The sequence below is a fragment of the Aquila chrysaetos genome, chromosome 2 (assembly GCF_900496995.4).
Source record: "Aquila chrysaetos chrysaetos chromosome 2, bAquChr1.4, whole genome shotgun sequence".
Lineage (NCBI taxonomy): Eukaryota > Metazoa > Chordata > Aves > Accipitriformes > Accipitridae > Aquila > Aquila chrysaetos.
In genome coordinates, this window is record NC_044005.1 from 10,473,930 (window position 1) to 10,488,489 (window position 14,560).

The following is a 14,560-nucleotide window of genomic DNA, read 5'->3' on the forward strand; positions in this document are numbered from 1 at the left end:
ATACAGAGACATTATTAGCAGCACTGAGGAGAGTTTCTAACCAGAAGGTTGCTGCCTTCACTTTGAAGGCAGTAGAACTGTAGGCAGTACTCCCGTTCATTTTAGTCACGGTATTTTCTTCATTAGTACCTTCAAGCCTAAGCAGCTTTAACAAGCAAAATCTCTCCCAAACTGAAGCTATGAGGACACTCAACTTTCTGGTTAAATTGGAAAAGACAAACTACCGCAGACAAATGGCAAGCTTTTAGCAGGAGTGAAAAATGACGCCTGTATGTTTTTACATGCCTTTATTAAGCTATTAGATGATGCAAGAGGTTGTTTTGCCTTTTCTACAGCACAGAGCTCTATGTAAAAAATTCAAGTCCAAAAAGTGTAGCACAGCTTACTGGCTGAAAGAGCTGCTAAATATTATTTCAGCAGAACAGACCTTTGCTAGTTCATTTTATGGGGATATGCTAATTACCACAAACAAAGCATTTCCACAGCAACAGCTTCCACATTTCAAAAGTCAACAATTTTCTTAAAAATTGGCAGCGCAAGATGAATCTACTGTTTGTTCCATATGCGCTCGTCAGAGAGCAGTGTGCTAATAAACTAAACTTCTGCATCCTTTCCCAGCTTTCACTGGCAAATCAAGCAACATTATTTTATTTTGTGCAACTTACTGTCATTTGAGAGGCAAAAAGAAGATTTTAAACGACCAACCTTCGAGCTGTTTTTGAACTCTCCTGAGCTCCTTCAGGATAGAACTGATTTCCTAGAAACAAAAGCATCAGAATGGAAAATTAAGCAACAAAGTACTCAACTAACACAGGAATCTAGTCTTACTCCTTCTGCCTTATCTGATCTCTTGATTCAAAGTCAGTTCCGACTTTGCTTGTTTAACAGAAAAGACCAAGCTAGTATCAGTATCGAGGTGGATTTGCACAGGGACCTCTGCTCTGCATCATTTCACCAAGTGCTACACCACCACCTAGTTCATGGCCACAGTGGTTTCTAGACTTGAAATGCTAGCCAGATTAACTGTACAAAGGCTTCTCCACATCCTCCTTAATACCAAATACACAAAGGTATTTGTAAACTCAACTCGTACACCAGACAAAGCAATTGGCCACATATACTGCTGTAGCACCGAGCTACACAAGTCCTGCACAGTGTTATACGTACGCTTAGCATTAACCATATTTGCCGGGTCCATTATTGTACTTAAACCTCTACTGGCAGTCCCCATCAATGACAGTAAGAGGTCACAAAGAGCACAAACACTACCCTAGGGCTAAAGCTTTTTTATTGCCCTATTATCAAACTGTTACAGGTGAAGAAAACAAATATTCATGAGAAACACCTGTCTACTACTGAGGCTGTGTCAACCACATGGTAGGTGATGCTTTGGTAGAGGACTGGATCTTTGAAGATGAATCACAAAGGGAGAGGGGAAGAATTTGGTGAAATGCAACAGCTGAAGGAACTTACTTTGTCACATTTCAAACAGCAAGAAAAAACAGCAGTTCAACACATGCAAATGGACTAGAAATTTCAGAAAACAATTTGAGAAGGGCCAGAGCTTGTTGGTTTTGTTTCTTACAAAGCTTTCATGGACGAAAGCCTTCAGTATTTCACTTGTTTGCATGGTCTTACCTTGTTTGATGTCTTCAGAATTGGCACTTCATTTTCTGAATTCATTTTGGCCTCCATCTCCTCCCAGGTCCTTTCTGAGTTTTGAAACAGAATCCTGGAGCACAAGAAGTGCAGCAGGTCTTAAAATTGCTATCCAAAAGCTGCTTGTTTAAAAGACTTAATTACCACAAGATGTGGCAACAAAGGAGATTAGTGGATTAGCAACCGGACAAAGCGCCTTTCAGCTGATTTAGGAACAATCCAAAGTCCTTCCCTAACTGATATCTTCTAGAGCAACAACAAGCTTTGAAGAGATTTCACAAGCTTGGTGACCTGCAGGCTTTCTGAGAGCCTTACGACAGAGAAGGAAAGGGGAGACAATCCACCAATTTTCTGCTGTATCTTTACACAGGCAACGTTTCAAAGTTAGGGCACCAACAGGCATTACAAATCCAGCACTAAAATTCCAAAGGCCAAACATACGAGGAAAAGAGATGGCAAATAATCATAGTACCCCTCGTTCACTACACATGTAGTTTCCTATATCTAGATTCCCTGCATCTTGATAACAAGACTTTCTGAGGCAACAATGCATTATCTTCCACAAGTAGCAAGTCAACAAACTCAGCAGCAAGTCAACATTTCAGGCCAGGGACAAAAAGTTACTTACTTCATTTTTTCAGCTAGGTTTTCTGTATTTTCACGGATTGTATGTGACAGCTGGGACACTGGGTTCAACATCAGATTGTCAAAGATTACCTAAAATATAAGGGCAAATCAGAGAACTTTTAGCAAAAGTGCATATTACAAAACTGGAAAATTTTTACAATAAATGATCTCCACTGAAACATCTTCATCTGTGTGGATGATACTTGAAGCTCAAAGGGAGATTAAGATGATGTGCAGCTTTGTTGCAGCACTTTGGCAAAAAGATTACTACTAACTTGTTCAGATTTTTTTCTAGAGACAGAGTTGTCTGCAGTAATGTAACTATTTAAGCATTTCTGAAAGAAAAAGCTTAAGACTTTCCAAGCCTCACAGGCACCCCCACCTCCCCCCCCACCCCAAAGCCAAATCACAATGCAAGAAGTCCCACAAGCAGTCTTACTGAAAGCATCTAATGAATTCATATAAATCACAAGCCACCTTCCCAGCCAGGTATCCCACCATGTTACATTCTGCTTTATTAAAAACAACAACAAAAAAACGACCAAACCCCAAATATTCAAGTCCTATGGCTCAGCAGAGCCCCCAGGCTTCTGCCAGGAAAGCCCACATCAGCTGGGGGCACTCTGAACCTGCACTTTTTATTCAGCCTTAGCACCTCTCTACAGGAGAGTGAGGGATTGCTTGAAGTCAGTCACGGGACAGGATCAGTACCAGTGGCTCAGCCCAAGTTCTCCCTCCATCTGCCCATCTGAGTCACCTCCAGAACAGCAGAGTGACCATACTAGAGCCCAGCTCTCCCCTCTGCCTGCACTGCCTCCCCGGAGCCTCTGCCCCAGCTCTTCCTTCCCATCCAGAGCCAGCACGCAGAAAGCAAGCAGAAGCAACAGCCGAGTGCTGCATCAGCAGCCTGCTCCTCCGCTCTCCGGCACCATCATCCTGCTACAGCCCTCACCCCAACACCATCCCCAGCCTCAAGTTTCAGGCCAGGCTTCCTCACCCTTTAGCATCATCCCAGTGGTTTCCAGGTTACCCTGCTCTCTCAGCCCAGAAGAACTGCATGAAATTGCATACGCTGGAGGGAGCAATGCAGAACAAGCGGCTTGCTGTCTGCATGGCACGACACGGCACGGCACAGCAAGCCAGCTGTGCTGTGCCACAGCACGCAAGCCCAGCTGCAGAAACTCCTTGTAAGGTCCAGACTCTGCCACTGCTGCTCCATGGGCAGCTCTAACCAGGATGCCGGTTGCAGAAAAGTGAGATGCCATTAAACCATCGGTGCTGCAGTTTTCAAAGTGGAGATTTTTGTGTTTTTCTTTAAAATAGCAGTGAAATACCCTAAGTGGGCTCTGACACTGAATGCCTCCTCCCAAACAACAAGTGACCAAGCCTCCGGTTTTAGTGGAGTTGTACACAAAAGAGGAAACTTCCAGTCAGTACTGGCAAGAAGGGTGATTGTGTTCCTCTTTTTTTTGTTTTTTAAACACTGTTTCTATACCTACAAGTCAGGGCTCTTGAGAAGTGCATTTTTTTTTTTTTGAGTAGCCTCCTTTGGCAGCTTAGAAAGAGTAGGTACAAATACTGCAGCTTAAAGCAATGTCATATATAAAGTAAAGAAAAAGGTGGCCTGCCTCCTCACGGTTTCTTGTCCTCGTTTTTCTTGAGGGATCCTCTTCTCTATTATTGTTCATATTTTGGTCAAAATCCTTCAGTTCCACTGATCCTGGAGGCACTTTCTGGTAGTTCAGACTTGCTTCTGGAATGTGCTGCACCAACTTGGAAATAATGAGTAATGAGTCATTAAAAATTAGTAGGGAAGGAGGCACGCAGGCACTCACTGCAGGTATTGCAGATTTTCAGGCAAGCCCCAGAGCAACACTGATTCATTTAAGTCTTGTTCAGACAGGTATGGGTTCCTAAGCAAATTACTAGACCCCAATCCTGCAAGCATCTACCCACTGGAGTTATCCTACGAAGTTCAGTGGGGCTATTCCACTTTATAATTTTGACTCTTGAGCACATAGTTGAAAAGTACATATTTGCCTTTTTTGAATTTAGCTAAAACTCAAAAAGGCCCTTTTTTCCCATACCTTATGTTTTAATATATCAATACAACATTAAAGCCACACTAAAATTAATCAGAAACCATTTAGTAACACATGGAAGAGATGAAAAAGCAATACAAAACCACTGATAATGCAAATAATTAACAGGAAGAAGACCAGAAAAGACAAGGCAGCTACTCCTGTTTAGTTGACTGACAGACAAAAACTCTAAAAGAAGGGGAGGAAAATAAGTGACAAGACAGAGATACAAAAATAATGGGATGGAAAGTGCACCTGAGATGGATATGCCAGCCGAAAAGATCTACGAGCAATCTGTGTTAAAACAGAAACAAAGAGATCAATGCTACTGAATGACCGTGACAGCAAGTATCAAAGAGAACACATGGTTTGGGGTTATTTGGGGCTGACATTCCCAAAAGCGCATTCCTGAGGACCAGCACTCAATGCCCACCCCCGGCATGCACTGAAGCCCGTGGAGGTCATGGTCACCAACCAGTTCCACAGAGGTGATCTCGGGCAGCTCCCCAGTTACTTCGAAACAGACTGTGCTGAGTGAAATCCAGCAGCCCTCTGAGCACAGAGAATGGGCTAAACATACAGCCCAGGAGGGTCTTTGGTTGGCAAAGCACACAGCTCTTGTGAGACAACCATGTGCCATCCAAGGTCCAGGCTCCCCACACTTTATGCAATAGCACTTGGATTATACACAGGCAGAAGGTATGAGATATTATGGTACAGGGGCACAACAGCCAAAATGTTTCAGCTAATACGCTTCTCTTTTTTAAGCATCCTTTCATGAAGTGCAGAAACAGTGTTAGGCTGCTTGCAGCAGTGAAACAGTGTCAGAAGGGAACGAGATATTCCTACAGTCCAGCAGTTCTCAGCACAACCAGCTGAAAACACTTTAAGGGTAGCACCTGCTCCCCCATCACCAGGAGAATTGTCATATGTGACCTGGTCTGTTCTCATGCTTTCTGCTCTGTCACACCCATAAGCATTTCCTCTCGTCATACCAACACTCATACCGAGTACGTTAAACAACAACTTAGCCAACATAATTGGGCTTTTAAGTTTTTGCTATATCATTGTCAACTTTAAAAAAAGACCAACCAAAAGAATTTTGTGCAGGGCTAAAATTTGCAGAAATGGCCAGTGATTTGGGATGACCCACTTGACTACGCTTGCAGCAGCTGAGCCTTCAATTTGACTGCTCGGCTTTGCAGAAAGCTGGGTCCTGTAAAACATACACACCCAGAACCCACGGCATCCCAAACAAACCATGGCTTTTGTAAACAGGAATCACAAAGGTTTCACCCTTGTTGGACCCTTTTTTTGGTTTGTTTGGGGGTTTTTTGCTTAATTTGTAGCAGTACTCAGCTCAGTATGTCAGGAATCTAGGTTATTATATACTATACAGCCGAGAGCAACAAAACCAAACAAAACCACCCAAACATGCACCAGGGAACTGAAAACCTCCCTGGCAAACATCCAAGCAAACACTGGACATGAAAGGATAGAACATGAAGAATAAAGTTTAAATCTAAGGCTCCACCTTAACTTTTAAGAAAACACTCATGATTTTAATCGTTAACCAAGCTTCGTAATAAAAGTAATTTAAAAAGCAGCTCATTTGAGGCTGAGAAATGCTGTGCCACACACTGGTCCAAAGTAAAGCTTCTGGTATGACATTAAACCCTCAAAAGTGATTCCAGCATCAGCACTTATTTTTCCTGCATTTTTCCCCACTTTAGTAGAATACGTATAAATATTTAGTAGCAGAAAAATCAAGAGCTAGCAGAATGGCATACAACACTGCAAGAGCCAGAGCAGTATAAGAGTCACACACAGCAAACATTTCTTATTCACATATTTCCTTTTATCAGATATTTCAATACATTACTATTACAACTACAGTAGCTATTTCTCATCACTACATTACTATTACAACTACAGTAGCTATTTCTCATCACTGTCCTTTCCTAGAATATTAATATCAAGTTTTTTAATAAACACTCACAAAATTCACAGTGTTTAGCATCACACGCACTAATCTTCAGATATTTCCTAACAACTTCCCTGCATTAAGCAAAAATAATTATTTTAGCACAGATTCAGCAGCACCCAGACTGAGGGAAGCATGTCCGCTGATTCTAGTCCAGTTCCAAAGACGTGATGTGTGTTTATTAAACCCACATCAGTTTATATTACTCCCATTCATAACATGACCCCCAAGATGCACATTCAGGATCCCAAGCTATTCAGGATTCAGCTCTACATCTCAGCATCACAAATAGAAATTCCTGCTGATTTAACCTGTTCCCAGCTATTCCTGCTGATTTAACCTGTTCCTGGCTATCGCTAATGTAAAGGCACTTCCACTGATGCATACTGGCATTTTGGGTGTAACTCAAATGGCCTCCCAGTCACTGATCCTGCTGAAATCACGGTGCTATCCAACCCTATTTGGAGTGAGTCTATTTAAAAGCCTTTATGGTGGTTTCAGCCACCACTGGCTGAACAAGCCACAGGTTATGGCTCTTGATCTGTCTTCACAGGCTGCTACCTGTGTTTACACCATTTACACCACCGTAAGATCTAAAAAACTGCTCTACCAGTGGATACTGCTGGGAGCGTTACCTACAGCATGCCACAGCCCTACAATGGCTCTCCGGACTATTGCGAGGGGGCTGACTGGCATGTCCCACACAGCGCACGGCAGCGCTGCAAGGCCACATCGCAGAGAAACCCTCAGTTTGCCTGGGTCTGAGCAATCCTGGCAAGACATTCAGCACCACTACCATGAGCTTCGGACCCCATCGTTTTGCACAGAGTAAAAACACTGTGTTTTGGAGGTATCCTTCCTCCTCTAGAAGCAGGGAACATCCCTCTGTATATATCCTGACTTAGCTGCACTGTTCAGTGGCACTCGACAACGAAGGAGGTACCTTGCTTTTCTGGAAGGAAGCAGGTGCTGAGTGCTGGTCATTACCAACCTGAAGCAAATGTTTCATTTGCAAGTCAGAAGTAAGGTAGGTTTGTCACCTTAACTGCTCAAAAAGAATAATACAAAAGGCAGTTTTGGAGGTGTGGCACTTGCATGGAAACAAAGCAATAAAACACTTTATCTCAGAGTCTGAAGTTATTGCGAAACATTTGTGCACTGTGGCTCCAAACGGCCCCAGGAAAAAAAAACCTCACTGAGCAGGCTGCAGCTGAACTCAGCTTAATGCAAGCACAGCCACACTCGCCTGATTTTCTGGGTATCTCCCTAAACTTCTGCTTTGCACCTTCGGTGAAGACCACAACAGATTCACAGGGCCTCCAAGCACTCTCTTGACAGGGCAACAAGTTTGGTCCTCAGGTTTGAACAGGTCTGCAATTCTCAGAACAGTCAAAGACAACAGAGGCCCAAGGGGCCCATCTGAACAGCAGATAAAGAGAGCTGTATATTTTTTTAAGCCCACGCTGGTGGTAGCCAGGAGGGAATTTGGATTTAACAGCAGCAAAGGCAATTTTGCTTTAGCAGCTGGAGCCTCCTGGTGACCTTGCAGACAAGTTTGAGCTGAGCTGAGTCCCTGCGCTGCAGCAGTGGTGAGCCAAATTAAGAAATTGCCGCTCTCCTCCCCACTCCAGTGCAGACAAACTGTGCTACACGGCTCACGAGGAAGCCACAGCTTCACTGAAGAGCTGGAGGACAGCACTTCCCAAGCTAACTGCCCTCCTCCTTGCCCACCTCGCTGGCTGGGGAACTGAGTCCTTGCCCTTGCCTATCAATACACAGATGGAGGGAAGGGATTCAAGAAACACCTGCACAGCGTTTCAAGGGCCCTGGCAGAGAGGACACGTCAGAGGTACAAAATACACAGCTGGTACAGAGCATGCAGCTAGAGCACTCAGTCAGTGCCTTGTCTGAAACAAGAAGGGAGGCTCAGGCTCCCTGCTACGGCAGCACAGCAGGCCCACCCCATCCTGTTCCTCAGTTGCAAACTTCAGGGACCAAAGTCACACTAGAGACTGTAAGATCTTTAGGAAATAATATGAGGAATCTAACATTTTGACACCAGGGCCCTCCTGCTTCCTGGAGGCACAGTAAGGATGCCCCCAACAAAAGCCAGACCTGCCCAGATCCAATACAGCTCTTGACCCATGCAGCCCGCTCTCACCTCTTGCAAGGCTGGCTGTGGCACAGGGGAGGGCAAAATAAAGAGCACCCTAAAGAGACTGCAGTCAATCTTTCTGCTAGTGTTTTTTAGGGGGGCAGGGAGCGAGGGGTTTTTTAATGCTGCAGCAACTAGGAATGCTGCCCTGGTCTCCCACTGCAACCGTACCCCGCAAACTTGCTCGCATTCAGAGGCAGAGATTGCTGTCATTTGGGATCTTACCTCTTCTCTCGCTGATATGGTGGAAGCAGGAGTGTTGGGCACAGAGCTGAGGGAGGTGCTTGGTCCTGTCCCCGATGAACTCTGTGAGTCCCCATCCCCAGCAACATCGTGAATCTCTCGAGCAAGGATGGCCACATCCTTCACCAAGGTCTGACTGAGTCTGAAGCACAGGGCATGCAGCAGAGCCATTAGGACACATGATACAACAAGCCTCGTACTCATAAAATATAAAAGGAGCAGCCACCAAAAGTTTGTATGAAATATAACCTCTGCAGAGGCTAGGGAAAGCAGGTTTTTTTGGGGGGTGCCTTGACAGGATGCTGAGGAATACTCTGGCTGCGTACAAGAGGAACAAAATAAACCCACTCCCCTCCTGAACCCAGCTTCGAAGTAGAGATTTGATAAAAAGCAAATTCTAGTGACTACACACTACCAGAAAGTATTAGAGACAATCCATAAAGAAGCATTATGTTATTGCTCCCCCATCCATCCACTCTACTTCCCTTTTTTTTTTTTAATTTCACAGAACATGGCCACTTTTTCTTCTTGACACTTCTTTCTTTTCCCTTAAAAAAACCCATACAAGGAAAAGCTTTTTTCTTTATTACTTAAATAATAAAATTTCAAACTCTCTTTCCTTCTCCTTTGTGGTTTATAGACTGTAAATCAAAGTACGCCTCCACATTCTCCAGAAGGGCTGAGGGATTACCAGGGTAAGCACGGCATACCTTAGAGGGATCTGGTTTTCAGAAACCAAATCTTGAAACTTCAAGCCCCTTGACAGGTATCCAGTTAACACTCAGTGATAGCTGCACTCTGCTCTACTTGCTCTAGATCTCAAAAACAGTTTCTAACTCTCTGGATTGTTGCTAGCAGAGCTTAAAAAAACCCCTTCAGTCCAAAAGTAGCTGTTGTGGTAATTTTAAAGAAAAGCTTCTGAGAGATAATCTTCCAGCTAGCTACCTTCACCTGAAAGAGACTTTCTTCTTTAATTCGAAAAACAAAGCAATGTAATAAAACTGTCAGCTCATCAAAACATTTCCTTGGAAAGAAAATGCGTAATGGAACTAATAAAAAGCAGTCTGATCTGCCTGCCTAAGGTGCCCCCTATCCCTGCTGGTTTGGACTCACCCATTATGTGATTCACTTATTGTAAACAAGTAGCATTTTCCCTTTTAACTCTCTCTGACTCCTCTAAGCCCTTCCCAGTTAATTTGTGAGCAGCAACGGAAATCAGAACTGCAATTACATCACGAAGCAGACTCTGTGACCGAGCCCTGCAACGTGCAGCGCCAGACAAGTCTGACGCAACCATTTATTTATAGCTGCTGCAACCTGAAGCGCTCTCCTGCGCTAGGAACGCTCCTAGGAGGGAAGACAGCATCTCCCACACGCACACTTTGTGCGGCACAGGTAATGCAGGCTGGTTTGAAGGCTGACACACTTTCTAGCAGCCTGACAGCAATGTTCACACAAGAAAAGCCCTTTCGAGATCAGTGCAGCAAGTGATATGGGTGACATGAAAATGCTGACCAAAAGCAGACAGAAGACTGCTCCCTCAGTCGAAAGTATTTCAAGTATGGCCAGTACAAAGGAAGACCAGTATTTCTGGAAAGTTGGCATAACACAGCTGCATATTAGAGACTCAAACCTCAAATGCCACTGTTTAAAAAAAGGAATCTATTTGCTTTACTGATGAGGTCCTCCAGGCAACCATCAGACCACCAGTATACAATAGGTCCCGTATCCAGGGATATCAAGCTAAGCAACGACTCACTTATACACAGGGCCTAGACAGATTTGGATTCAATTGTGCCAAGCAAAGAAGTTTCTGCCCCGCAGAGACTGCTTACTGCTCCCTCACAGGCTTCAGGCAAAGCAGCTTCGACAGTTTACATATTCAGACTTTGCTAATCCATTTGACTTCCTCTGCAGAGAATTAGGACAGTTCACACCAACCACTCCATGCGCACACAGTGACCTCCAGCGAAAGCAGAGATAAGCGGGTATAGACAGTTCAATCTTTTGACAGATTTCAAGCTACAACAGAAGACACGTCCACAGTTTGAACAAGAAACAAGCCAAGATACAATGCCCTGCACCTTGGCATTTTCTAGAGAGAAGGTACAACCAGCAGATCCTAGCACAGGCTGTAAAGCTTCATGAAAACCTTCCAAGTCTGAACAAATCGATGTTCAGATAGCAAGGAGGTGGGGGCCACACAAACAACAGGAGAGAGTGCCTCTCCTTCTACCTCCACACATGGGTTTGATTTGAACACCAAGGAAAACTCAACGCATTTTCAACATGTGGGTCAATACATACAGCCCCACCTCACCTGGCTATTTCTGCTATCTCTGCTGTTTGCGCCATGAAGTTGTAGGGGTCAGGGTGGTCATCAAAATCTTCATCATCATCCGTTTCTCTGCCGTTGTGCTTCTGCTTGCTCAGCCCAGAGCCACGTACCCTCGGTGTTTGTGTGGCTGTTGAAGTATGGGAGCGTTTGTGTTTAGGGGAGCTGTGATTTGAGCCATATTCCTCCTCCGAAGTAGAAGTGTAATCTGAACCCTGTGGTCTCCGCCTTGATGCTTATAAAAAATGAATTGGTTTCAGACCAAGGAAAGTAGTAAAGAGTAACTACAAAAGGGCAAAAAGGTAACACAAAACTAGCCCAAGAGCACAAGGAAAGGAGAGTTTCTGTGCAGATTTTAAGTCAAACAGCACATTCTCAGAGCTTATTTCAAAGTTGAGCACTTCTATGGCTCCCATTCACTATACAAATTTGGAGTGGGAAATTCCAATGGAAAAGAAAAATGACTGTGTTAACAACTCCAATGTAGTAAATTATTACCACAGACTTGGCTTTCCATGCACAGAAGCTCTGTGTATAAGTAGCACACGTTTCAGACTCCTCATAGTCCCACAGAAGTCCTTTTCTAAAAAGAGCCCAATTTTCAAGCCTGCAGACACCTTTCCAATTAGCTGCAAGTACAAGCAAAAGGAGGGTTTTTTGAGAGAAGAACAGACTATGGTGCTTAGTGTTATTTGCAAGAGTCCACACTCCCACATTCACCTCCTGCCTCGCAATTCACCATTAATGACACTCTACAAGAAAGAGTGTTCACACAGTCAGGGCTGGCTCCAACCCCTGGAGCCAAGTGGAAGCTGCCCACTTATCCCAACTGGTTCTGCAGATGTGTAGACACCCAGGTCCTCCTTGCATGGGAAGCATCAAGATGTCCTTATTTGAAAACTGGGCTCCTGGTGTTCGCTGCCTCACTACACTCTCTATGGATACCGCTTCATTCCCTTCCGTCCTTCCCTGGAGAATGAAGACCCACCAAACACAGAACCAGCCGAGTTATTTAAAATTACAACACCTAAAAGCTTCACTGTGTTACCAAGATTAGCGTAACACTGAAACACTGCGAGCAAATTAAGCCAGCATCATAGAACATACAAACAAAAATAACAAGTTTGGCATGCAAGATACAGGTAGAAACTATAGATAATTACTGTATAGTGAAAAAAGTATTGCTAGACATTGCTATCTCAGCTATAGCTACATAAATGCCTTGGCTTAGGATTTTTATATATATATATATGCACACACACACAGAAAAAAATAAATTTGTTCATATTCCATCAGTAGAGATATCTTTTTTTTTTTTTTTAAACAGGTTTAGAATCAAGAGGTCACCCTGTCATTGAACAGCAATTTTAAAATGAAGAGCCTGACTTTCCATCCCTGTATGCCAAGGGAAATCAGAATCAAATCCCTCAGTACCATTCAAATTACACTAAGTAAACAAATCATGTACACAGAGGAGCAGGGGAGACAGGCCCTTAGCTTTCAGAATTCGTAACTTGGATTATTCTGATGTTATCTGTGCATTTCACATGAAGTTACTTCAGACGGCCCAAAAATCTACTAGCATTTCTTGTCTCATGGCCAGATAGTTCATTCTGTTCCTCTGTTAGTGAGATTAACTTTCTCCCACTGGGAGAGTTGGAAACTATTGTGGTTAGCTGAACGCTTTAAGAAGTCCTTGAATAAATCAGCCATATCTGCCTCCTTACTCCCAAGGCTTTCAAGGGTTATTGTATCACGCTAAAAAATGTCTTGATGGCACAGTGCAATAGTTCAGTTTATCGACGTTTCACTTTTGTTTCAGGAACGGGGTGCTAGGTGTTGATTCACTCTACGTATAATAGCATTAGTATAGGAACACGCATCACACACTTGGTACAGCACGACAAAGCACAAAGTATACTAGTATGCTTAGAGCTTGTGCCAGGTCCACAATCCTATCAAGGAATTAGGAGGTTAGTATTTTAAGAGCAACTAATTCAGAGGAAGGATTAGCATCATCTGCTGCAACTATGCACAAGGAAAGGTGTTAGCATGCTGCTACAGAGCTCTGGAAATCAAAAACCAATTCATTTAAACCAAGAACTGGCAAACACTTATCATTTTTCTCCAAATGATTTGAAGTCTGTGGTCCACAGGCAGAGGGAGTGCAAAGAGTGCCTCCTGTTCAGAAAACTCTGACCACGTTATTTTGCTTTAAATTTGTTATTAACAAGAAGTCAGTAATAGCATCATCTCAAAAAAGGCAAGAGAAGAGACTGTATATACTCTTTTAGCTTATTCACATTCGATTTATATGCATATACATATGTGTAGGAAAAAAATTATTAAAATAAAAGGGAAGCTGAATGCACTAAAACAATCCAAATCAAAACAAGCAGCAAATAACATTTTTAGCATGCAATAAAAATGAATACTGCAAGAAATATAATTATTTCAACTGTATGAAAATATACAAAAAGGACACATCCAGAACTCCAAGACCCCCTACAAGAAACACAGATCTGCTGAAAATAGTATCCCTCTCAACAGGCCTGAGAAACCCAGCCTAAGGGGTTCTTCCTGTCCCTTTGCCCCCCCATCATTCCTAAAAACCTAAGCAAACAGATCTGCTTTACCACATCCATGGTAGGTCAAGGACTATGGGCATAGACCAGGACTTAGACCAAAGGTGATGGGGACAACCTCTAGATTTGTGATTACCAATTAGCATCTTAGTTATCATCTGCATTGTTCCCACCTCTTAATTAAAGGCTGATTTCAATATGACAAATGCTGATATTGCAAGGGTCTGTTGAGTGCACAGCTACAGGGCAAGACAGCCCCCAAACCTCCACCTTGTGGGAAACACAACTGGGCACCTGCCTTACCTATGGCAGAAGTGAATGAAAATACACATTAGTGGGAATCTCTTGGGGCAGTCAATGTGTAGTGTCCAGCTCCACATTTGTATTTACAGGAAGAACAAGGGAACAGCCTTCACAACTCAGGGACATTTATTTCTTGTTCTCCTGTTTCAGATGCCTTCAAACCTGCCACCTTGGACATCAGCGGTCATCAACACCATTATAAGCTCTCTGGGAGCAAACTTTGAATCTTAGAAGTCAAAGAAAACCAGAACAGAATTCCTTGTAGCACTGGAAAGGCATCAAATTCTACCCTTTTAACACAAAAATGGCTAACGTGTTCCTGTTCAAAAAACAAAGTCACTAAAAAAAAAAAAAAAAAAAAAGAAAAAGAAGAAAAACAGCTATTTGCAATATCCTCACAGACAACACCACAATAATATCTCTCTGGGTATGCGAGATGCCCTGCTGTCTCCAAACCCACAGGAAATCTCAGCCTCCATACCACTCGTTAATGCAGACTTTTGTACTCACCAATGCAGCCCTCGTATTACTGAGACACCAATCCTTGGCAACCATGTGCAGCCTATAAATCAGAAAGAGGGGAATAGA

General features: G+C 43.4%; 1 protein-coding gene across 10 annotated transcripts in view; it reads right to left on the reverse strand.

Annotated features, from left to right (window-relative positions):
• CEP170B (centrosomal protein 170B) overlaps positions 1-14,560 on the reverse strand; it is a 60,770-nt gene that overhangs the window by 4,231 nt on the left and 41,979 nt on the right. For 3 of the 10 annotated variants that reach the window (XM_030040545.1, XM_030040518.1, XM_030040528.2), the window contains 7 exons: positions 11,070-11,319; positions 8,732-8,891; positions 4,623-4,661; positions 3,915-4,058; positions 2,288-2,376; positions 1,639-1,732; positions 706-757 (listed from right to left, as the gene is read on the reverse strand). In XM_030040545.1, the coding sequence (XP_029896405.1) occupies positions 706-757; positions 1,639-1,732; positions 2,288-2,376; positions 3,915-4,058; positions 4,623-4,661; positions 8,732-8,891; positions 11,070-11,319 (828 nt within the window). The remainder of the gene's footprint in view (positions 1-705; positions 758-1,638; positions 1,733-2,287; positions 2,377-3,914; positions 4,059-4,622; positions 4,662-8,731; positions 8,892-11,069; positions 11,320-14,560) is intronic. The other 7 variants (XM_030040584.1, XM_030040554.1, XM_030040592.1 and 4 more) reach the window with 4 other exon arrangements.